Source organism: Cervus elaphus, chromosome 7 (genome assembly GCF_910594005.1).
Source record: "Cervus elaphus chromosome 7, mCerEla1.1, whole genome shotgun sequence".
NCBI classification, from domain to species: Eukaryota; Metazoa; Chordata; class Mammalia; order Artiodactyla; family Cervidae; genus Cervus; species Cervus elaphus.
The window spans coordinates 4,819,445-4,845,140 of record NC_057821.1 but is presented as its reverse complement, the minus strand read 5'-3'; the positions used below and the strand labels follow the sequence as shown (position 1 = coordinate 4,845,140).

The following is a 25,696-nucleotide window of genomic DNA, read 5'->3' as shown; positions in this document are numbered from 1 at the left end:
AAGAGCAAAGAGTTTTAGTCTTTCGGTACCTGAGTATTTCTGCTTTAGTTAAGAGTGGGTGTGCAAAGAAAGAAAAGGAGGACAAAGGGCTTTCTCTGTTGGAAATAACGTGATCGAAAACAATTGAAAAAGCCATGGTCTGTTTGGAGAATTAGAACCATCACCAGGACATCAGCATAGGGATCCCTCTGATATCACATTAAGAAGGTCGAACTTTATTACCCAGAACAAAGTGGAAGGCCACTGAAAGATTTTAAGTAGGAGAGGAATATGGCTTACCCAACTTTTTCTTCCTGCCTACCTCTACCAGGAAGCCAGGAAAAATGAAAGCTCATATTCAAAACTTCCTGCACAGTGAGAGATGACCCTGTGACACAGTTCTGACCAATGAAGCTTAAGAAGAAATCTAACTGGAAAGGCATCCGGCAAAGGTTCTGATTCAGTAATGAATATGTTTCCTTGACTGGCTCTGCGTTTTCCCTCACTTCCTTCCTTGAATCCGGGCATGATGTCTAGAATGGTGCAAGCGTCCTGCAACCATGAGGGAAAGGCCAGGACTATCCGAATCACCCCAGCAATAACAAGCAGGACTGCTGCACCAAAGCCAGCGACATCTCTAGACTTTGTGCTGTGAGAGAACAGAAATCCCTGTTGTTTTTACTTTTTTCATAGCTTTTTTTTTTTTTTTGGCCACACCACGAAGCATGCAGGGTTTAAGTTCCCCAACCAGGGATCAAACGCAAGCTCCCTTGCACTGGAAGCATGGAGTGTTAACCACTGGGCCTCCAGGGCAGTCCACAGAAATCCATCGTTATTAATAACCCACCTCATGCTGGGATCAGTAAAATCAGAATGGCTCCCTGACTAGGAAGTTTTAAGACTTAATCTGTATTTTAGAATGATCTTTACTAAATTAGCGCATATGGATTGGGAATGGGGAGTTAGGGAAACTTGCCTGGAGGCGTGTTATAGGGTCTGAAGCAAGGTAACCATCGGGAGGATGGGAAGGAAGGCAGGACAGGATACGATGGATGAGGGGGGGTCTGTCATAGCTTCTAGATTTCCAGTTTGGGCAACTGCAGCAGCAGGGGTGAGGATATGCCACTCTCCACAATGGGGGCAGATACTCAGTCTGAGATCCCTGCGGGGCATCTATGTGAGAATGAGGGGAAAGGGTCCACTGTATCTGGAGGTCAAGAGTGAAGCCTGAATTTGACATCGAGATTTCAGAGTAACCATTCTGTGAAGAAGGGGCTTCCCTGCTAGCTCAGTTGGTAAAGAATCCACCTGCAGTGTAGGAGACCCCAGTTTGATTCCTGGGTCGGGAAGACCCGCTGGAGAAGGGATAGGCAACCCACTCCAGTATTCTTGGGCTTCCCTTGTGGCTCAGCTGGTACAGAATCTGCCTGCAAAGCAGGAGACCTGGGTTCGATCCCTGGGTTGGGAAGATCCCCTGGAGAAGGGAAAGGCTACCCACTCCAGTATTCTGGCCTGGAGAATTCCATGGACTGTATAGCTGCAAAGAGTCAGACACTACCGAGCAACTCTCAGTTTCATTCCGTGAAAAGGAACTAAAACAGGAAATATGTGAGTACAAGTATAGTTTGAACAGGATGAGGGAAAATGAGGTCCAGCAAATCTATTAAGACAAAACTAGGTAAGTGGTTGCCTAGGGTTGGGGTGTGGAGGCGGGAGGTGAATGGGAAGTGACTGCTAACTGGTATGGGCTTTCTCAGGGGGGATAATGAAAATGTTTTCAATTAAATTGTATGATGGTTGCACAACATTATAAAAACACTAAAAAATCACTGAATAGGTAAACTATATAGTATGTGAATTTTATCTCAACAAAGTTATTTTAAAAATCAGGAGAAAGGGAATAACTTGGGAATATCAACATCTAAGGAAAAAGAGGGTCTACTGCAGGAACAGAGGGAGCCATGGCCAGAAAAAAAAGGGGGAAGAGTTTCAAGAAGGGGATTGGTGTTGGGACTTCCAAGGTGGTCCAGTGGCCAGGACTTCAAGCTCCCAATGTGGGAGGCCTGGATCCAATCCTTGGTCAGGGAGCTGGATCCCACATGCGGCAACTAAGACCCAGCGAAACCAAATAAATAATAAACAAATAAATAAATATTTTTTAAAAAGAAGGGATCAGTTGTCAACAAAGTCCAAAGCAAGATAGGTCGATTAAACCTAATACAGAAATATGGAATGTAACAATATGGAACTCATGGCTGAGCAAAGGGTGAGTGGTTTCAAGTTGAAGCAGAAGTAGATTTTACTAAGTTGAGAAATAAAGAAGAGCATGGAAACAGTGACAGACTTTATTGGGGGGGGGGGCCCAAAATCACTGCAGATGGTGACTGCAGCCATGAAATTAAAAGACGCTTGCTCCTTGGAAGAAAAGCTATGACCAACCTAGACAGCGTATTAAAAAGCAGAGACATTGCTTTGCCAACAAAGGTCCATCTAGTCACAACTATGGTTTTTCAGTAGTCATGTATGGATATGAGAGTTGGACTATAAAGGCAGCTGAGCACTGAAGAATTGATGCTTCTGAACTGTGGTATTGGAGAAGTCTCTTGAGAGTCCTTTGGACTGCAAGGGGATCCAACCAGTCCATCCTAAAAGAGATCAGTCCTGAATATTCATTGGAAGGACTGATGCTGAAGCTCAAACTCCCAATACTTTGGCCACCTGATGCAAAAAACTGACTCACTAAAAAAGACCCTGATGCTGGGAAAGATTGAAGGCAGGAGGAGAAGGGATGAGATGGCTGGATGGCATCACCGACTTGATGGACATGAGCTTGCGTAAGCTCCAGGAGTTGGTGATGAACAGGGAAGCCTGGCGTGCTGCAGTCCATGGGGTCAGAAAGAGTTGGACATGATTGAGCGACTGAACTGAACTGAAGGAATGGGAGGTGGCAGATACAGAAACTTTTTCAGGGAACTTTTCTTGCCAAGAGAAGAGCTAGTGGTATTGGGGGGGGTTGTGTTGTTTTTGAAAGGACGCACCTATGATGTTTATATGTCAGGAGCAGATGCCAGCAAAGAGGGAGCAACAGAAGACAAAACAGTGGAGTCAACTCCCCCGAGAGACAGGAAGACAAGGAATTCACAGCATAAAACACCCATAAGGAGGTGGACAAACGGGTGGCAGGGAAGATTAAGACGCCACTTAATATGCAGGGGCAGGAAGTTTAAGGTGCTATTACTTGGCGGCACTGATGTCTTCGGTGAGTTAGGAGACAGAAGTCACTGGCTGAGGGTGAAGGGCTAGGCCTGAGGATTTGAGGAGGAAGCAGACATTCAGATTATTATGGGAGGGGGATTTTCTTCAAGGAAGAAGTTTAAAAGCAGAGACATATTTCAAATATTTTTAAAAACTGTAATATATCACATGGCCTTGTACGTAATAAATTGCCTGCAAATCCCTGGACACACACGGTGTCCGTGGTCAAGTATAACCCCGTGATGCTTGAGAACCAGACCTGAAACACGCAATGTCCTCAAAAACACAGCTTTCAAGTGACCGGGAAGGTCCCCAGCCAGTCATGGTCCCAGGCCTTAGAGCCGAGGCCACAACTCTCCACACTCTGTAACACAGAAAAAAGTATATGGGCTGTTTTGCCATAGTAACTAGAAAAGAAATAAAAACTCCTTGCTTCTCTTGAGAGTTCAGAGCAGGTGTCCTCCTAAGATGCTCAAATAATGTTCTGTGAAAGACTGTCAGCTATCGAGTGGTACTCAAAAATTATTTTTTATTATAGCTGGCACTTACTTATGTTTCCAGTTCTACATTCCTTGACGTGATCTCAAGACCCCTACCTTCTAATCACATGGACACGTTCTGAGCTATCTAAAAACAAGTGCGTTTCCTAAATTGTTGCCTATTCTTAAACAGTTCTGCTGTCTTGGGGGTTTGCTCTGAGTCCCTCTCTGTCTAGCCGGATACTACTCAGCCTGCACGCTGCAACAGAAACATCACCTCCTCCTGGAAGGCTTCTCTGATTACCCCAGCCAGAAGCCATCACATTATCAGAATTATTCCAACCATCCCTTTTATAATAATCTGTTACTTCATGTTTATGCTAATTATTTTACCTTTACCTGCTATAAATTCTTAGAAAGAATTGTGCTTTATATGATGCCCTTTTTAGCAGGATGCTTTTTTTGCACATAGCAAAAACAGGGCCTGTTTACTCAGAGATCATCTTCATGTTACCAGTGAAACAGTAGGTCCATGTCAAGAGACTTTGAGAGACTACACTAAGATGGCACAGTTAGTGGCAGAGCTGGAACCCAAACCCAAGACTCTAAACTCTTATTCCTATAGTCTCATTAAACCACTGCTAGTTATCTGCCTGGTTCTATGCTGTAATTACAGTCTCAGAAAGTGATTTCCTAACCCTTAAGTTTAGATAAAGATTTCAGACTTCTCCAAAAAAGCTTCCTTCTAAATTGGATTTAATAGGTTTGGATGCAAGAAAAAATAGTAGGTTTCTTTCTTTCTTTCTTCTTTAGTGCTCAGCATCCTCTGTCCCCACGGAGCCGAAGTATGGGTGACTTCTATGCTAGTGGAGACCCGGTGGGTGGGGTGAATTTGTCTTTTTCACAAATGTACTCGTTGTACTTCCACAGCTTGGCCTCTGATGCTTCCACCACATTTGTGATTCATAGCTGGGAACACACAGCAGTTCAGTTACGGGAACCCAACCAGTAACCACAAAATTTCAGCACTGCTATTGGGATTGAGCTGAAAAGTTATCGTTAAGGGCAAGGGCTATACCTCAGACCCTTTGTTACTCCTAACATCTAATATTATACCTTGTAGGTGATAAAAAAATAAATGTCTGTTTTTAAAATAATTGAGTGAAGCAAAATGAACCCAATATCATGTGTAGAGTTCAACTTAAGATTGGTTTAGTTAGCATAAACTGACTTAGACCGAGAATTTAACTCCAGGCAAGGAATTTGTTTATAAAGATAAACTTAATTGCGAAAGAAAACTAAATAATAACCTAACTAAATAATAAACTATCATTTTCTCTAATCTGCTAAATGGGTAACAATTTTTTTTCTTTGGGTCTCAACTGCAGCACATGGGATCTTTAGTTGCAGCATATGGGATCTGGTCCCCCGGTGAGGAATCGAACCCTGGTCCTATGCACTGGAAGCTCAGAATCTTAGCCACTGGACCACCAGGGAGGTCCCTAGATTGGTAATTCTTAATGGAAGATGCAGATTAGGAGAAGCTGTGAACCACGGTTACTCCACTAAACATGCTTCCATGGTTTGGTGAGGCCAAGAGAGTCTGTGTGGACCACCTTTTCACCTAGGAGAGGATACCATGGAGCATCCCTGGGAAAATCTAAAGGATTTGCCTTGACAGCTTCATCAGACATGGCCACTAAAAATTCAATCCACTTAGCTTCTCTCTTTCACTGAGAATTCTGGGCACATGATTCTCTGGAATGTGAATGACACAGTTAGAAATCACACAGTGGTTCCTTTTCCCTGAAACGGGAAGTGAAGTTATTTACTCAGTCCTGACGGACAGAAAGCACTCTTGCTTTTCCTGACATCAAACAAGGCTGCCCTTATTCCACGGAGCTGATGAACAGGGATCATGTACCACTGTCCACACTGGGTACTCTCAAGGGCATTATATGTAATTGTCTCCACTCTCCTGAAGGGCTCCCAAGGCTCTTTCTTATAATCTAATGGTACCTCAATTAGCCATATCACTTTCTGAGATTTCCTTAAAATCAGGATTGTCATTGTCTGGTCCTCATCACAGGCATCTAGGGTAACAGGCATTGTGTAAAGTCACAGCATCAAATCTTATAACTCCTCAGGAAAAGTATCCTTCTTATAGACCCAGAATGAGCACTTGGTTTCCAAACTGTGTCCCACATCAATATGAAATCACTTCTCCCCATCAATATATGTATTGTTGATATATATAGATATATATATATATATATATGTATGTATCACACAGCACAAGTTCTTTATTTTTACATACAAAGTGCGTATTTCTAGTTATCTGAGCCCCTTTTTATCTGTTAGAGAATTGGGGTTGAGCGCTTGCTGGGTGGTTAATAATTTCACATTCTCATATGCTATCATTAAAATTGAGGGAACTCCTAAGCCAGTAAAGATGTGTTTGCAAGTGTGTGAAAATAAAAAGGGATTGTTGGTAGTTGCCAAACATCTCATAAATATCTGTATCAATTACTTCTAGCTTTATGAGGGAGAGACTGAGATGAGGAGATGTTGATTATTCACTTGTGAAAGTGAAAGTGAAGATACTCAGTCGTGTCTGACTCTTTGGAACCCCATGGACTGTAGCCCACCAGGCTCCTCCATCCACGGAATTTTTCAGGCAAGATTTCCTTCTCCAGGGGATCTTCCTGACCCAGGAATCAAACCTGGGTCTCCCACATTGTAGGCAGATGCTTTTACCATCTGAGCCACCAGGGAAGCTTGATTATTCACTTAGTGAGAACTAAAAAGCTGCAGCCACTCAGATGAGAGACATGGATTTTTTTTTTTCCCTGCGGCAAAACTTCTCCAAAGCACACTGGGTCCTGATGACAAAGTCTCCCCCCAGGGGAAGTATTTCTCTCCCTACCTGGGAAAAAACATCCTGAAATGTCCTGTCCAATTGTACTCCTTTCTGGACATATGGAAAACAGAAGAGATATCCTCCACCAAGTAAAGCAGCCAAGTGCTAACTGAACGTCGCGTGTGTTCGAGGGCACCCCCAAAGCTCTTTCACATTTCCAAATACACCAGCAGATCTTAAACCCACTTCCCTCATTTGACCACCATAGAAGGGCTGAGAGTGACTTACCCACCGACTGAGACTGGGGTAAGTAATAGAACACTCGACAGAACTATAACTTGTAAGAAAACAAAATTGTTTTATTTGATGCTTATTTTGCATCAGCTACTGCTAAAAAGCAACACAAGTTCTAATTTTCTAATATGCTATAATCCAAAAACCTCAGAGGTATTTCCCACGGAGAAAATCCTGCAGGAAATGGCGTTTTGAAAGAGAGAAGGGGAAAAAAATCCACCCCTCTGTTTTCCTTAGGGGAAAATGTTTTATTTGTAGTGAACATGAAACAATGATGAAATAGACATTCTCCTGGAACAATCTAAGGATGTTCACTTCTTTGAGTAGTTTAACACAGGATCTTGGTACAAAAAAGAACACAAGTGGGCTATCAACAAATGACGCTAACATTGCACTGAACTTTCTGAAAAAAAAAATTCTAACCAAATCTATTTTGTTGTAATTAGTGATTTACATTTTCAGTACAAACTCCAGAGCACTATTTTAACATCCGGAAAGATAAAATAAGAGCTGGGATTTAGCAAATGCTGAATTCTGAGCACTGTCCTAAGAAAGTGCAAAAAAATTTTCTCTTCGGCCCAATTCTGAGTTGTATTTGCCCAGTTATGGGAACAGGCACTCACTGAGGAATTTTTCACTCATTTGATAAATATTCATTATATACCAGGCAGTGGGGATACAGCCCTAGACCAGAGACTTGGTCCAGGCCATCAAGATGCTCACAACCCAGCAGATAAGGCAAATACAAAGCACACACGGGATGTCAGTCTGTACAGGGGATCTTGTGAAATGAACCACGATGTTAAACAGTCACTCCCAGCTTTCCTAACCAAAGGCAAGTTTAGAATAAATACTTAACTGACAGATAACCAAACAAAACGTAGTCCTATCTCATTTTTTCTGTCTGCACTTTTCGCTAAAACATTTGATGGCTGATCTAACAACCCAGAACAGGATTTTGATTCTGGTTCTAGCACTGATGTGTATTGGACTGGTGATCTCTTTTTAAAATCAAAATCCTAAATTTTGGTGTTCCTTTCTTGACTGTGATTGATGTTTTATCACTTCTAGATGGGTTATTCTATTAATCAGATATTCAAAAAGGGTTGGTTTATAATAGACACAGTTTATGTTGTTTCACATAACTTTGAAATAATTAATCTAATAAAGACTTTAAGATTTGCAGACAAATATTCTATTTTTACACATTTTCAATTTAATTTTACAAAATGTAACGATACCTATCAGGTACTAAATAGCTACTATAAACTAAATAGGTTTTTGTTTCCAGTTTTATTTCTTTTTTTTTTTTTTTTGCCTCACTGTACAGCTTCTGGGATCCTAGCTCCCTGAACCCAGGCCCCCTGCAATGGAAGGGCAGAGTCCTAATCACTGGGCTGCCAGAAAATTCCCATAAATGGGTTTTTTTAAAACACCATTACTGGTAAACCCTGCCCTCCCCTTAGATCCCTGTAAGGTACTATTAGCCCTATCTGACAGGAAGGAGAACTGAGGGTCTGAGAAGTTGTGTCTCCCAGCACCACACAACTGGCTAGCACTGGAACCTCTGATTATCTGACTGGTTATTTTATTCTCTTTACAGTCCTAAATTGAGCCCAGAGTTCTCACCCACCAGGGCACCAGGCACAATTCCTCATTGGGCAGCATTATAAGGGTGTTATAGTAATACGGTGAAAGCTTTCAAGCAACCAGAGTCCAATCAAACATCCAGGGTGCGACAAAACACCGGATTAACACGGGAAATGAAATGTGAAATAACTTCTCAGGTAAATAGCAAGTCGATGGACGGTGTCTAACTATGAAGTCTTTGCTAAGAAGATCAAACCACATCACCCATTGCTACCAGCAACCTCCTGGCTGTGTGAAACTCCCCGGGAAAGGGGGCGAAAATCATCTGGCATTAAGTAGGGGTTGGCCTGGAAACTCATCAAGAAACGCTGGGCCGGGAGAGCTTGTGTCTCCCGGTTTTGCTGTCTCCAGCAGACCTAGTCCTACAACAGTTCTGCTGAATCAGTGCAGCCAGGTTAACTGTTTAAGGAGGGAGGGATGATTCACCTTTTGAGGGTAAAGCGGGATCACTATCATCATCTCTTTGCAAAAGTCATCAGACGTCCCCAGTAAAACATGGAGCGCTTTCTGGGTGAATAGGAATACAAACTTGTAAGTCTAAAAGGTAATGCACACGGATCAAATTGCCCTGCACTAACTCCCTAAAAGCTCCCAGCGTGGTTGGATACCCAAGTGAACAGCGGCGGCTGGCTGACTGCGCCCAGAAAGCTTCCGGCCACTTCCAGATGATCAAGGAAGCTGACAGCCACCGCAAGCCTGCGTTCCTGAGGTCAGGCCGCTTTTAGGGGCTGTCTCTCCCCTTCCAGCACAGCAACCCCACGACACAAGAAATCTGCCAAAACTGCTCCCGGGGAACTCATGCTGGGGAGTCGCTTCAAAGCACACATGTCCCTTTTGGCTTGGGGGCTGCGGGCTCGCCATTCAACACCCTCCCTACGGGCTTCTAAACACGCCTATGATTAATACTGGTACCCAGGAAAGAGAACTTCTTCTGACCTTGAGCGTGCGCGCTAAATAAATTACCTCGGAACGAAAGTGGTGAGATCTCAGAACAGCATCTGGGGGAGAAAAAAAAAAGAGAAAAACGAGACTTCAGTTAACTCCTTGTTCTTCACCTGCCGAGTCACCGACGACTTACCTGGGGGGGGCGGGGGCCAGAAGGCGCGTTCCGGACGCCTCGAACGCAGTGGGGATAGCCCGCAGAGGGGGTTGGCTGCTAGGCCATCAGTTTAGAAGTTTCAGGGAAAGTTTTGGGGGAGTTGGGGCGCCCCGAAGTCTCCCTGCCCCAGGCTCCGGCGCCGAGGGGCGCGGGTGGAGGCGGCTGCCGCAGCCCATACTCAGCTCGGCCGCCCCGGGGGCTCAGGCGCCGAGCCCGAGCGTCCGCCGCCTCCCCTCTCCCGGATCTCTGCGCGCCGCGGGCACCACGACCCGGCGGACCCGAGGAGGCGGCCGGGGCTTGAAACACCGAAGCGCACCGGGCCGGGGGAGGGAGAGCGAGGACGCGGCGGGGGCAGCGGCGCGGAGGGAGCCGCGCTCCCCTCTCCAGACCCGCCGAGCGGTCCCCCCGGCCCCGAGGAAGCCCGCCGCGACGCGCCTCACCTCGGCTCCTTGAACGACCCGAAAAGACCGATTTCATGGGATGCCTCCCTTTCTGGAGCCTGCGGTGCCAGCAGCAGAAGAAGACGATGGTGGCGATGGTGCCCAGCAGAAGCAGCAGGAGGAAGAGGGCACATTGGATGCTATAGGGTCTCAGCAGGACGAGGAACGCGGCGGCGATCATGGTGCGGGCTCGGCGCGGCCGGCCGGCGGGCGGCGGGACCGGAGGGCGGCGGCACAGGCACCCGCGCGGGGCGCACGCGGCGCGGCGAGCGCGGCTCAGCGCGTCATGCCCGGCGCTCGCGGCCCCGCGCCGTCCCAATGGCTGCGCACCCGCGGCCGCCGCGCTGCGCGAATGAGCCCGGGCTGCGGGCAGCGCTGCCCATGACTCAGCAGACGGCGGCCCGGCGGGCACTCGGAGGCGGGGAGCCGCCCCCGCCCCCCGCGGGCGCCCCCGCCCCGCCCCGCGCGCAGCCCCCGGGCGCAGCCCCGCCGCAGACGCGGCGCGGGGGGAGGGCCCGCCCCGCCGGCCCCGCCCGGACCCCGCGCATCGCCCCGCGGCCGCGGCGGCCGCAGCATCCCCGGAGCCGGAGCTCGCGGGGCGGGGCGGGCGCGGGGCGCGGGGCGCCGCGGCGGGGGCCCGCGGATGACATCACGGCTGGGCTGCGGCGGCGCGCGCGGACATGGCTGCGGCGGCTCCGGCGGCCCCCGGCTGCGCCCGGGCCTGAGCGCCCAGCGCCCTCCCGCGGGGCCACCTGCCCGTCCGCGCCGTCCGCGGGGCTCTGGCCCGGCGCCCCTTCGCTCCCGAGCGCCCGGCCACGCGCGGCCGGATCGCTGGGGAGCCCGGCGACAGGGGGCGCCCCGGAGCCGGGGGTAGACCGCAGGGCGCCGGCGGGAGCCTCCGAGCGGTGCTGCCCCCACCTCCCACCCCCTCCCCCCCGCGCCCCGACCTGCGCGGCTGGGGCTTCGAAGGATGCAGCCGGGTGAGCGATTGCTTGCGGTGGGGGGGGGGGGGGGGGGGGTCCTGCACGACCACGCGTGAGCCCCAGGCAGGGCCTTCCCTGGGATTCCGGGTTCCCCGGAACAGGGGGCCAACCCCTACCTCTCCGGCCCCCCTGAACTGGACGCGCGCCCCGGCTCGGGTCTGCAGACGTGACCCCGACCACCCCTAACTTGGCACAGTCTCGCAGCCGAGAAGTGGGCACTTGGCATCCCCCTCTATCCATCCATGCGTTGACCCTAAAACCTCGCCTCCTTTAGTGCAGCTGGAGGGAGAGGCAATTTCAGATGTATGGAACCGGCAGATGGAGAAGCTGGAGGCTGACTTGTAAATACTCTAATTTGAGGAGAGATTTTGTAGGGAGAGGGTGGAAATAGTGACCTGTCACATTCAAAAGGCACACACTCCTTCTCTCCGTCTTGCCCGCTCCCCTTCCTCCGTCATCAGCAAAAGGGATCCTGCAGCTGGCGGTTGTCCCGGGCCCGCTGGCGCAGTGCGGACGCGGGAGGCGCAGAGGGGGCGCCGCAGCGGCCGCCGGGCACCGGCTCGGAACAGATGGCAACAGCGACCTCGGCCGGCCGGTTCTGCGCCGCTGGCTGCTGCCCCCTAGCCGGGGCTGGTTTTGCTCCTGCGGGGCTGGGTTTTGTTTTATTTACTTGAATAATGAAACAGCAATTAGAATGACAAGGTAACCCATTACTACATGTGTGGAGTTTCTGCTAACTACTAAGGTGAACTCAAATATTTAGGAGACTGAAGAAATCGTGTAATTTTGTAAAATTCTGGAAAGCAGTTAAAGAATTGATGGCAATTATTGTTTTGTTACTTGCTTGTAGGATATAAAAATCCGTGTAGTTTTCTAACTATACATAATCCACTGTTCAGCTCTGCATAAAGGCTTAACTCTTGATGTTCTTAAGGCTTTTAAGCATCATCACATCTAAGCGTTATGGACACTCAAAAAGGCATTGCCCAGCGCATGTCTTAAATGCGATTCATCACCACGGGAAACATGGGGTTGAGTTTTTCTTATGGACATCTTGTTTCTTAAAACAACATGTTCTGGTTTGAAGATGGACCTTGCTTGCAGTGGTTGTGTAAAGTGAGAATGGTGGGTCAGAGTGCCGGCAGGATGGGTTTACCAGCAAGGTCTCAGGCTCTTGGGCTGACAGGTAGCACTGTGTCTGCGCAGGTAGCTCGAAGGTTTCCTGATTCTGCAGCCACTGCAGTGAGACACCGCATTCCCATCCACTGTGCCGAGGTCATTGAGGAAAAGTCTGGGAGCCTGCCCTGAGGGGCACACCAGAAAAGGAAGAATTACTTATCCCGTTGCTTCGCAGAGGCGCAATGGCGTAACTTAAAGCAAAACAAAACTGAATTAACCTTTTGCAAACATTGGGAGAAATATCTCACAGAAGATAGGAAAGTCATCTTTACTTTATCCTTCTTATTGAGGAAAATTTCTGAGTGAGCAGAAATGGCCTAACTCTCCTTGAAACATGCCTAAGAGCACAAACACAGCATAGTAACCACTTTGCCCCAAACTGTACATTTATAACAACCAAAAGCAACTAAATAGCAATTATGGTTTTCTGAGCTATAACCTGAGCACAACTGTTATCATCCTGAGTCTTACTGGAGCCATTTGTAAGTTTCAAGTGCACACAAGAACATCATTTATCTCTTTTGGCAGGCAAATACTTCACTGCCCTGCAGTTAAGATTATAGATACTTCGTTTTAGAGCTGTTCATTTCTGTTCTTTGCATCAGTAATCTCAAGGATACTAATAATAAGCTAACCAAATCGTTGAAAGAATTTAGTATTTAGATTCTATCGTTATTTTCTGACTTGTTTGTTGCTAATTTATCATCCCCTTCTCCAAATGATGGCATGTTATTAATTGCTTCTTTCTGTGTGGTTGTGCAATGCTAATGCATTGTGGAATTCAATAAATATTAAATCAGCCAATCAATCCTTTTGGAAGTTAATTTAGTAGAATTCACACCTATTCTTTCCAGTAGGTTTCTATTAATAAAGAATAATTGATATTATAGCAAAATCACAAATTTAAAGTTTGGAGGTAGCAATGGAGGAGGAAGGTCTGTCATACCTTGGAATGAAAACTCAAGATGGAAATATATATACAATTTTTTTTATTTTTATGATAGTGAGTTAGCACTGTCACCCAAGACAAATGAGTTGTGAAAATTAGTTAAGAGAATTTGGTATCAGGTATGTAGATGATACATCCTGCAGCCCTTTATCCCTTTAGATTTTCAACCAAATTGAGAACGCATACAAGGATTCAAAAGGAAATTAAGAGCCTGGCTTAGACTCAGGGCCAAGATGGAGCATCTTATCCCTTTTCCCCCAACTCTGCTGACCTGCCCAGTCACAACTGAAGAAGTGTAGGCCTTCCCAACACTAAGGCCGGAAGGAAACCCTACCTATACTGCTTCTCACCTGAAGACTCAAAGGAGTCTGACACCCTCCAGTCCACATGGCCTGCAGCACAAGTGAGCAAGAGACCGTCTGTGAAAGGGACCTTTCCTACACCAGCCCTGCCAATAGTGGTCCCAGCCCCTCCCCAGGGACCCTCATCATTGAGTCATTCTTCTCCCAAAGATAAATATGAGTAAGGGGCTTAGTAAGGTGACAGAAACATCTTCTACAGTACCTCCCTAGAGGTAGGAATGGCACGAATTCCTCATGTGTGCATCAGAAAGAAACATTGACAAGTGTCTTCACCTAAGCTGTGTGGTGACCAGTTGAGGAAAAGACAGGGATTGCAGATGACTCAGGTTTGGGGCTTGGATGAAGGAACAGTTGTGAAGGCAGAGAAGACAAACTGAGGTTCAGACCCATTGAGGAGCAGAGTTGTCAGAAAGTCATCCATGTGAAATTACTCATGGAAACCCAGCTGGGGAATCAGAAGCAGAGAAGGGTGAGAATTGCACACATCAATTATAGTTGAAGTCACGCAGGTGGACAGAATTACAGAGGAAGAGAAAGTGTAGAAAGAACTGAAATCTGTTGAGGTCTATCCTGATGGGGCTTTTTTGTAAACCTACATTGCTGGAAATGCCTCATAGAGTGACTATGGTTTCCTTTAATCATAGATTAAATCATGTATTAGATCTGTGGTAAAGAACTGTAAGTCAGAACTGCCGAGTAAACTATGAAAAACTTAATGATCAAACTTTTTTTATCATAGATATTGGTACATCCCAATGATCTGTACTGTTCTAGTGTGTGATCGCTTAGGAGTGAATATGATCTGAACTTCTTGCATTCACAGAAGGTGTCTAAAATTCAGAGCCATGCAGATCCATCTCCTGACCCTAAACATGGTAAATTGCATGAGGAAATCGGATCCCGAAGATTACAGGTGAGGAACTTTCAAGTGTGTCCATATTCCATTGGAGAACAAAGAAGCCAAGTAAAAGAATTGTGGGCAGACTGACGTGACAGCTGTGGAGTGAGCAAAACTTCTTTTTGAAAGGGTTATTTTGAAGATTTTGACTTTGGAGAACTATGGTGATTGGTAGTGGAAAGAATCAGAACACGTGAAATTCCTTAAAAATTTATTGAATAAAATAATTTTTCCTGTTCCACATAATAATAATAATTTTAAAAAGAAAACGTTTACACTTTGTGCAGAAAGAAAAAAAAGGAACTAGAATCAGAACTTTGGAGACATCTAACCGCTTGTGGGCTGGAAAATGAGAGCAGGAAGTGTTTCCGGTTCAGAGGCTTCTCAAGCCAGGTGCACATCCGGAGTAAGGAGTCAGAGCATTGAAGACCAGTGGCGAAGAGCCCTCTGCACACCTTCCAGGGAACCGGTTCATCACACTCGGAGAGGCTGAAACCAGACGGGAGGGGGTCGGAGAGGGACTAAGATGTGGAGAAGAGTCAAGAGCGATGTCTACAATCTTTGGAGCAATTTAGCTCTAGAATGCACGGGCAGAAATGCGAGTAAAGCCCAGTAATTGTGCTTTCGTCAGAATAGGATACAACTTGGGAGAAGCAGCCAATAGTGGAAGAGAAATTGAAAGCTGAAGGGAGGGGAGAAGACAACCGCCTCTCCCACGTGCTTTGTGGTTCAGCTACTTGTCCTCAGGCCCCCTGAGTCTCCCAGACCTGTTCTTTCTGCTCTCAGGCTGCCTCTGACTCTACAGAGTTAAAACTGCCCCTGACTGGTTGTGATGCCTCCCTACCCCAACCCCTCCCCACCTGCCCTGGCTACAAATGTCCAGATAGAAGAAGGATTTTTAGGGAAAGAGAAAGAATGCCTTGGAATATCGCTGAGGCTATTTGTAAGCGTTTGTTACAAACTTTGGAAGTGAGTGGATGACCTGATTGGTAATCACGCAGAGATATTCCACTGGAATGTTACCCCGGAAAAAAAAAATTTAGGTAAGAATGACTCTAGCAATAAGTTACTTAAAATCATACTGATATTGGACTGATGACCTTCTTGATTGAACTTGTTTACTCTCAGAAGTCGGTGGTGTGAAAGGAATTGGGAGGAATCTGAGAAAGGTTGTATGCTTGTTCATTCCCAAGTGGTTTTCCTGACAGTCTGAGACCAGGGCCTGTGCCAACTGTCTACATGCCCTTGAATTGAAAGTCCAAGGAGCCACATTATTTGGGAGCATCACTACAGCATCTAATATAATCCAGGAGGCAGTTTCCATCCACGAGGATCAGGAGAGCCATCATGAGAATGGATCACTATTCTCTTTTAAAATTTTGCATTGGAAGGTAATAGAATTATTCTTTGCAATAAATGTCAAATATTATTTGTAGCAAATATGTCCTGTAAAAGATCTTTATTTTAGCATAATAAAAATTTGAAAAATAAAAGCATCATTATAAGACAAAATATTTTACATGATATCATCCCAAACTGTTCTTTTATGTTTTAGAAATTTTAGAGCCTCATTAGGATTTGTTGTCCTAGCGGTGGCAAAATTCATGATCATTCTTTGGGGGAAGGGGTTTGTTCTTTTTTTGTGAACACTAACAGACTTCTCGAAAAGTCTGCTGACTTTGAGAGTTTAAAAACATCAATATAATTGAATTCATCTCCTCTGTAATGCTTTGTAGACAGTTTTTGGAAAGTAATCATTTATTATCCAGAAGCAAATAGAATTCATTTCTATAGTTTCCACACTGAGTGTGAGATTAGTCATGCAGGAAAATACTGAGTCATTTGGCTGGAAAATTTACTCATAGTTGTATGAACTGCCAATGGAAGATGTGGGAGCTGTTCATAAATCAAATTATAAAGCTCTCAGAGTTATAAATCACTGCCCAACCTTGTTCATTATTGTTCAGATAGTGTGGACTACTTCTACCATTTCTAAGAATGGGCAACTTGTACGAAGCAAGTTTGAAAGCAGAAGTCACTGCCTTCTAGATCCAAGATAAGAGCTGTCATATTCATTACAAGCATTTCAACATTCTTAAGGGAAAAAAGTAAGATAAGCAAGTGGTTTATAGTTGAAGCCCACCTGTGCTTCCCAGGTGGCCCCATGATAAAGAATCTGCCTGCCAATACAGAAGACTCTGGAGATTTCAAGTTCAGTCTTTGGGTTGGGAAGATCCCCTGCAGAAGGAAATGGCAACCCACTCCCGTGTTCTTGCCTGGAAAACCCCGTGGACAGAGAGGCCTGGTGGGCTGCAATCCATGGGAGTCGCAAAATAGTTGGCCAGGACTGAGCAACTCAACTAAACAAAAAACAAAGCAAATACGTTACGAGATGAGTAAATTCTTGATTAGCTAATGTTTATGGATTAAATTCCAGATTGTCTTAGTAAAATGACAGCAATATTTAATAACTAAAGGATCTCCATTTCTTACAATAGTTTTTATAGGACTTTTCCATTAAATATTTTGTGGTAACAGATTTGTATACTAATGCATTAATATGCTGGTAGCCTGAAAGGATGTCACTAAGAGAGCAGATAGCAAGTGTACCCAAGAAAAGGCGATGAGTAACTGAGAATTAGTAAAAGATGTTTCAGTAACATACAGCTCCAGATGTTATTGAAATTATCCAGGTGTAATGGCATCCCATGGGTCTAGGAACAGAAAGAAAAAAATATATCTTAACATGACTTTGTGGTTCCAAAATACTTTTTGGAGTAAAATAGGAAAACAAATAGCAAACTCACTCAATTAGGATATAGTAAAATTTATTTGTAATTTCTTTGTAATAGAAGAAAGCCAAAAATCTAAAGTGTGTCCTTGTTGGTCTTATCTGTGCCGTAGGAGTCTTTAACCTGGGATTCACAAACAGGATTCTAGGGACCTGAAATTATATGTAAAACTGTGGATCTCTTTGGAGGGACATGATCCACAGTTTTCACCGGGTTCTTGAGGAGTTATTACCAAAAAGAGCATCCTCAGAACCATACAGAGCCACACAGATATACCAAGGCTTCTACAGCATCAAACCATTCTATCATCCATCAGTATCACATCACATCAGTGACCACCTGCCTCCCAGACTGGGGGAAGCGTCTGAAGCATCTTCAGACTGGGACGAACTGAGGAAGCTCTCAGCTGTAACTAAACAAGCTCAGGGATGTTTCCCCAGTGCAAGGGGACAGCTAGGCAGAGACAGTGTGCTCTGAGCTTCCTTGTCCTGCCGCAACTTTAAACAGGTTTGAAGAGGGGCTAAAAGGCTCCTTCAGTAACTTCTATTGGATGTCAGTTTCAACCCTGAGAGGGGAAACCTGCATTAAGCTATCCAGGGCCACGCCACAGACATTTAGATGTTTGAAGGCAGAAGCCCATTCTGAGCCGGAAACACTGGTCCTGGAATTTAGTCTTCAGCTCAGAGTCTGCAAGGATCTCCATAAATCTTGAAGCTTAACAGAGAGGCAGGTGGACTTCCCTGACAGTCCAGTGGTTAAGACTCCCTCTCCACTGTGGAGGGCTGGGGTTCGATCCCTAGTCGGGGAACTAAAATCCCACATGCCACTCTGTGTGGCCAAAAACTAAAAATAAGAAAAGTTTTTAAAAAGAGCGAGGCAAGGACTTAGTATTAGGTTCCCAGAAGCTACTCCTAGACATCCTGGTGAATTTAGCGACCACTCCTCCTGTATTCTGCTTCAGCCACAGCTGTGAGGCTTTTCAATACCCAGTCTTCCCTGGAGGTCTGGGTACTGGGGCCCTGAATCCCGCCAGGATAACCCTGCCTGAGGTGTGGAATGGGCTTTCCAGGTGGCTCCGTAGGTAAAGAATCTGCCTGCAGTGCAGGAGATGCAGGAGGCATGGGTTTGATCCCTGGGTCGGGAAGGTCCCCTGGAGGAGGGCAGGGCCACCCACTCCAGTATTCTTGCCTAGGAAATGTGGACAGAGGATTCCGTGGGGGTCGCAGAGTTAGACACGCCTGAAGCAAGGAGCACTGACGCATGTGGTGTGGAGGACTGCCGTCCATCCCCAGGAGCTCAGCCCCGTCCTCCCACCGCCCTGGCTGTGAGCCCCTCCTCTCCCAGGACGCTAGGTCCCTGTGACCTGTCCCTGGGATCACATTCCCCCGCTTCATTGCGGGACTTCCTCACCCCAGTGGGCAAGTCCACCGTCCGGGGGGGCCCTCATCTCTGGGTCTGGGGCTCCATCTCCTCCAGGCTCCCCACCGACCCCGCAGTCTGTGGAAGGCTTTGTGGTGCGACATCCACACACTCCGCACAGCAGCGGACCTGAGACGATGCCATTTCCAGGGCGTCTCTGGTCCCTCTGTGCACTGTTCCTGGCGCAGGCTCGTTTGGGGTCCATCTGCAGTGAAGCAGGGATCCACTCTGAGGAGATACTGCGGGCTCACAGTTAGTGGCCCCGCTCCTGGTGGTGTGCCCAGGCGAGCTGACGGGGTCTGGGGCTTGGAGCCCCGGAAGCTGGCTGGCGTGATCGCCGTTCACCTCTTGCCCTCACTCACACGGCTCAGGACCCTGTGTGCTGGGCTTCCTCATCACGGAATGTAATGTTGCTTCAACAGCGTGTGAAAGAATATTACAGCCAGAAAATTACTGATAGTAGGTGAAGGGGCACCTACTTTATTGTTAACAATTGATTAAATTATCTGAAATAATTAAATTATCTGAAATTAATCTGACTCAGCAGATTGATTATATTTAGATCTAAACTTTTAAGACTATTAAAGTACAAAATTAATAGACACTGGTAATTGGTATACAGTTAATTTCATTAGTATAGGACATTAATATAGGGTATGTGCTTAGTTGCTCAGTCGTATCCGATTCTTTGTGACCCCCACGGACTGTAGCCCGCCAGGGCTGTCCATGGGCTTCTCCAGGCAAGAATACTGGAGTGGGTTGCCATGCCCTCCTCCAGGGGATTTTCTCAACCCAGGGATTGAACCCAGGTCTCCCACACTGCAGGTGGATTCTTTACCAGCTGAGCCACCATGGAATGGGGCAGATATTTCAAAGAGAAACTAGCTTGTCCTTTATGTTATAATCAATAGGATAGATTAATATTTGAAAGTTGAATCACTCCTGATTTTTATGCATAGGCATTAATTCCTGCATCAGAATGATTGCATTTTATGAATTTTAAAAATTGGTCTAAAAATTATTAAAATTACAGTGATCGCATCTTGCAGCCAACTTTCAAGACGGATAGAATGTTCTACATTAATCAAAAAAAATGTGACGTGGAAGATGGTTTACATGACTTAACACCTATCCTAAAATAGAACGTTTCATTGATTGTTACTCTTCTTTAGGCGTGACTCTGCACTTGTGTTTTTTTTTGTTGTTTTTTTTTTTTTTGCACTTGTGTTTTTGATAAATTGGGAAAAGCACAGAAGTTTCAGGGGGTAGAGTGAAGGGACGAGTAATAACAGAGGAAGAGCCAAGGAAAATAATACTCACAAAGACTGGTGTTCCTTAGAAAAGATTTTGGAGGCCCTGTAACCACAGGAGAACTTATCCGGAGTCCCTCTGAGTTTTGCATATGCTCTCTTGTGCAGACTTTCAGATGGTCCTACACACACACACACACACACACACACACGCACACGACTAGGCTTTTTTAAATTGAAGTATCACAAAAAAAAAAAAAAAATTGAAGTATAGTTGATTTACAATGTTAATTTCAGCTGCACAGCAGAGTGACTCAGTTATACACATATATTCTTTTTCATATTTTTTCTATTATGATTTATCACGGGATATTGAATATACTTCCCTGTGCTATACAGTAGGACCTTATTTATCCGTCCTATATATGATAGTTTAAATCTGCTAGTTTAAACTCCCAGTCGTTCCATCCCCTTTCCCCCTTGGCAACCACATGTTTGTTCTCTATGTGGCTACAGGCTTTCTGTAGACATTAGAGGGGACAGGTGACATTGTGGAGCAGGTGAATGTTGTCTTCCACTGTTCCCAGCCTCTGATTTCCACGCTGCTGCTGCTCTGCTGTAAACATCTTCTTCCTGAACACATCAGGATAAAAATGAGGTGTACTCACTGTCTCATTACAGAAGAGTTGGAGACTGGACCATTTAGCACCTGGCTTTCCCACCAGGTCAGGAGCAGCAGAGAGACTAGTGCAGAAGAAAGTGCTTGGTGTCTTTCTTTGTTCAAGCTGCTATAACAAAATACCAGACACTGAGTAGCTTATAAACAATAGAAATGAACTTCTCACAGTTCTGGAGGCTGGGGTCCAGGATCAGGTGCCAGCATGGTCAGGTTCTGGTGAAGCCCCTCTTCCGGCTGCAGAATGCCGGTTCCTCCCTGTGTCCTCCCGTGACAGAAGGCTAAGGATCCCCCTGAAGCCTTTCTAACAAGGGAACTAATCCATTCATGAGGCCTTCCCCCATTTCATGACCTCATCACCTCCCCAAAGCTCCACCACCTGATACCATCAGCAATGAGGGTAAAGATTTCAACATATATTTTTAATATATTTGGGGAGGCACCCATTCTAACCATAGCAGCTGGATGTAGGGAAACCAGGAGGAACTTCCTCCAGTATATATATAGTTTAAAGAATAATACAGATATCCCCTCCTACCATGTCCCACCTTGCCAGAGGCTGAGTTCAGACTGGTAGCCCATTTCACAGAGAGCATTAAACCAGCACTGGATATTTAGAAATATATTGCCATTATTTTCCTGGCACTTTGGAACTCACTGAGAGGAGAGTCTTCAGTTCATATTCTGACTTGAGTACTGAAAGGGACCTTCTATGTCTACACATTCCAAAACCAATATGTATAGAAAACAATCCAAACCTGTTGGCAATTTGGAAGAACACTTAAGTTTTATTTTGGTATTTCTTTAAATGTGGTACCTTTTGTTTCTTATGGTTTAAGAGGTGGCTTTTGTATTTTGAATTCCTAAATTAATTGTATTAATGACATAGTAAAAGTGAACCTAAATGCATTAATAATTTATATTTTTATTAAATTCATTTGCTTTCATTAGTTACAAAGTTCTCTGTTCCCTATGTCTTATTTCTCAGATATGTTTTTTATAATTTGAAGGTTTCTTGGAGTATTCTTTTTCAAACTATGGGTTATAATCCATTAGTGAGTTGTGAAATCAATTTAATGTGCTATGATTATATCTTATTAAAATGAAATAAAATACAGTAGATAGAATAAAAATGAGAATGCATTTTTATTCTCAGAGAATGCATCACATGCAGTAAAAATGAGTGTATTTCCTTAAATTTTGTTTTAGATGTATGTGTGTGGGTGTGTCTGTGGGTGTGTGTTTTATGGATCAAAATGTACAATGTATTAATATAGATTACATTTAATATAAATATAATATTATATCTTTTATTTATAAATTTTAATATAATATTCACTATAATTATATTTAATATATAGAATATATTTAACTGTGAGCTTTGAAAGAGTGAAAGTCATTGACATATTATTCATCCAACCCTATGTCTTGGAGAATCTCATGGCTGAGGTCATATTTAATCTCACCCACTACAACTACCTGGGGAGTTAATGGTTTCTGTTAGCAAAAAAGTGAAAAATAAAGAAGGGCATATAACTACATGATTTTTTTTTTACTAACTAATAATGTTTAATATACAGTCATATTCGTAATATCCCTTCTGAATTTGCTGATTGACTGGTAATATATACATTGACCCACTTGTTTGTGGATATTAGAACAGTGGCCTAAAATCTACTGAAAAGCAGAAATTCTGAAAGAGGTCTGATAGGTCCGTTCTGGTTGGTCTTAAATGAATTGTCTGTGAAGAAATTTGGAGATTTGTTCTATAAGGAAATTATGTCAGCTGGAGAAAATTTTAGTACAGTTAAGAATATTAAAAAATTCTGTATTTTTGCCAACTGATTTTTTCCAATTTTTTTTTACTGTGGTAAAAACACATAGCATCAAATTTACATCTTAATCATTTTTAAGCATATAGTTCAAGGGCATAAAGTACATTCACATTACCGCGCACCCATCACCACCATCCGTCTCCAGACCGCTTTTCATTTTGCAAAACTGAGCTCTGTATCAGTAACTTCCCAGTTTCCCCTCCCTGCCCCCTGAGCGGATCAGCAACCACTGTGAATGGGACTCTGGTATCTGTCACCATCACTAAGGGGTACTTAACAGGTCTCGGAGTTGGTGATGGACAGGGAGGCCTGGCGTGCTGCGGTTCATGGGGTCGCAAAGAGTCGGACACGACTGAGCGACTGAACTGAACTGAACTGGTTAAACCTAGCACATCCAGTTTTATCAAATAATAACAATTTGCTGTTGGATCTTACAGGCTGTAAATTATGTCTCTCAAGTACCATTCTAAATATTTTAGTCATGATGCAGTGAAGTAAGACATGGAGAGAAAAAGGTTAAAGCAGTTGTTTTGCTCGCCAGAAAAAGAAATGAAGATGAAAGAAAAGGAAGCATGTGACACAGCTAAACTCCTTTACATTCTGATAACTGAGCCCCTGGGTCAGGATTCAGCAAACTGCTGCCCCTCTGCCTGCCTTCTGTTTCTGTTCAGCCTGTAAACTAAGAGCAATGTTTCACAGTTTCAAGTCATGAAAAAAAAACATGTAAGCATGCCGCATCATGATATGTGAGAATTGCATGAAACTGAAGTGTCAGCGTCCATGCACTTCTCTTGGAGCACATTCGCACTGCTGTGTCCAGGCTGCCTGCGTGCGTCCGTCCGTGCTGCGGGGACAGCCGCGTGGCGGTGGCGGAGACCGCGGGGGAGCCGCTCAGCGCTTTGCCATTGCGGTGACTGCACAGTGCGTTAGCGTCACGCACATTGCCATTCCACTGCGTGACGCTGCGCTTTATTTTCTTGCTCTCAGCGCACGCCAGTCACGCCAAAGCTAGACAGAAAGAGAAATCTGCACTCGGTGCTTTTGAAGCAGAGTGGCATGTGGGTTATTTTTTTTTACCAAATTAGATGGCAAAGCATTGTCTGTATTATACAAGACACTACAGATGTGCTAAAAAAAACACATTACCAAACTCAGCACTCCTCACAGTATTTCCAACTCACCAGACAGCAAGTCATAACAGTTAGAAAATTTATTTATTTTTACTTTGGGCCATGCCCTGAGGCTTGTGGGATCTTAGTTTCCTGACCAGGGATTGAACCCAAGACCTTGGCAGTAAGAGCATGAAGTCCTAACCACTGGACTGCCAGGGAATTCTCCTTGAAAATTTTAAAGTGAAATATCACAGCAGAATTTCTTCACAAAAATGAATGAAAAGGAGTCTGTGACTAGAATAAGTTTCTGAGTGGTTTGTTTGTTAGCAAGGAAAGCCATTAGTGACAGTTAATGAAGTCATGCTTTTCTGCAGTAGCTAAAGACATGTGTCCAGAAAAAAAAACAAATATACTTAAGACTATTAGCTTTTCAGCAGAAACAGTTACTCAAAGGAATGAGGACATCAGGAGCAATGTAATTAAAATACACAGCAAATGACTGAATTTTTCTTGGCTCATGATGAATCAACAGATGTTACTGATAATGCTTAGTTGTTCTTGTTTACTTGGGGAGTAATTGCTGAGTTTAAAGTGACTGATAAATTAGCCATTATAAATAGTCTTTGTGAAACAACTGTGGGAGAGAATATTTCCTAAGAAGTTGAGAAAACACTGATTCAGTACAACCTGATGTGGAATCTACTGAGATGTGATGCAGTTGATGATAGTTCAAAATGTGTGTGAAGCCAAGATTTGTTGGAAAAATTTTTAAAACTTGTGAAATATAAGTTATTTAAAGCATACAGTTATTCATTTTATTTTTCATCAGAAGATACTTTGAAGAAAATGTTTGAACCTATTATATATATATACATATATATATATATTTTTTTTTTTTTTACATAGCTGTATTGAATTATTATTTAAACGCAATTCACCCATTTGAAGTACACAGTTCAATGTGTGGAGTTTTATTTTTATTATTATTTGTTTTATGCACAGGGTTTGTGCAACAACCACCACAATCCAATTTTTAAAAAACATTTTTGGGGCCTCCCTTGTGGTCCATTGGTTAAGATTCTGTGCTTCAGATGCAGGTGTTGTGGGTTCAATCTCTCGTTGGTGAACTAAGATCCCATGTGTCTCATGGCTTGGCCAAAAAAATTTTTTTTTAATTTTTAAACATACTTTTGTCTTTTTTAAAACAAACCCATCAGCAGGCATTCCTCTCCCCATCCACCAATCTTTCACCTCTAAGAAACCACTAATGTATTTTTGTTTCTAGAAATTTTTGACATTTCTTATGAATGTAAGCATACAATGTGCGATCTTTTGAAATTGATATCTTCAATTTAGCATAAGGTTTCCGAGGCTCTTTTATGTTGTAGCATGTATCAGAACTTCATTTCTTGTTATTGCTGAACCATGTTTCACAGTAGGAATGTACTTCATTTTATTTATCTAGTCATGAGTTGATAAACTTCTGGGTTTTGCCACTTTTTAGCTGTTATGGCTAATACTGCTGTGAAAAATGTGAGTACAAATTTTTGTTTTGATGTATGCTTTCACTTCTGTTGGATATATACTTAGGAGAGAAACTGATGTGTCATATGGTGATGCAATATTTAACTTTTGGGAGAACTGCCAGACTGTTTTCCAAAATGCATGCTCTATTTTTACAATCCCACCAGCAAGAGTGGGATTCCAGTTTCTCCACATCTGTACCATAAGGGTTCCAGTTTCTCCGCATCAGTACCAAAACTTTCTGTTTTTTGTCTTTTTTGGTTATAGCCATCTCAGTGGATATGAAGAGGCATCTTATTGTAGTTTTTATGAGCATTTGTGTAGTGATTAATGACACTGGGTTATTCATTATTTATCTTCTTTGAAATAATCTCTGTTTAAATCCTTTGTTTAAAAAAGGATTTATCTTTTTGTTTAAAAATAATAATTTTTGTTTATTATCCTTTGTTTAAAAAAAGCTGGGCCATTCGTCTTTTTATTATTGTGTTGTAAAAGTTTTTAGATATCCTGTATTCAAGTCCCTTATGAGATCTACTTTCAAATATTTCCTTCCATTGTGTAAGTTTTCTTTTTACTTTCTTGATGGTATCATTTGTGAAAATAATGTTTTTGTTCATATCTATGAAATCATTGCCTAACCCAAGATCACAAAATTTATATA

General features: G+C 44.1%; 2 protein-coding genes and 1 non-coding gene across 13 annotated transcripts in view; 2 read left to right on the top strand and 1 right to left on the bottom strand.

The window, feature by feature from the left end:
- Positions 1–10,305, bottom strand: part of DST (dystonin) — a 522,273-nt gene extending 511,968 nt beyond the window's left edge. For 2 of the 8 annotated variants that reach the window (XM_043907022.1, XM_043907025.1), the window contains exons 1-2: positions 10,057–10,305; positions 9,481–9,515 (exon numbers count right to left, since the gene is read on the bottom strand). In XM_043907022.1, the coding sequence (XP_043762957.1) occupies positions 9,481–9,515; positions 10,057–10,237 (216 nt within the window). In that variant the 5' untranslated portion in view covers positions 10,238–10,305. Of the gene's footprint in view, positions 1–9,453; positions 9,516–10,056 lie in introns of all 8 variants that reach the window. The other 6 variants (XM_043907023.1, XM_043907040.1, XM_043907038.1 and 3 more) reach the window with 6 other exon arrangements.
- Positions 10,306–10,897: 592 nt separating this feature from the next.
- The window catches only part of BEND6 (BEN domain containing 6), a 61,504-nt gene continuing 46,705 nt past the window's right edge, over positions 10,898–25,696 (top strand). For 2 of the 4 annotated variants that reach the window (XM_043907013.1, XM_043907015.1), the window contains exon 1: positions 10,898–11,036. The gene's annotated coding sequence lies outside the window, so the exon portion shown is untranslated. Of the gene's footprint in view, positions 11,037–14,352; positions 14,443–25,696 lie in introns of all 4 variants that reach the window. The other 2 variants (XM_043907014.1, XM_043907012.1) reach the window with 2 other exon arrangements.
- LOC122697915 lies at positions 14,087–14,218 on the top strand. The gene has a single exon (XR_006342241.1). It is a non-coding gene; the product is annotated as a small nucleolar RNA SNORA18 (small nucleolar RNA).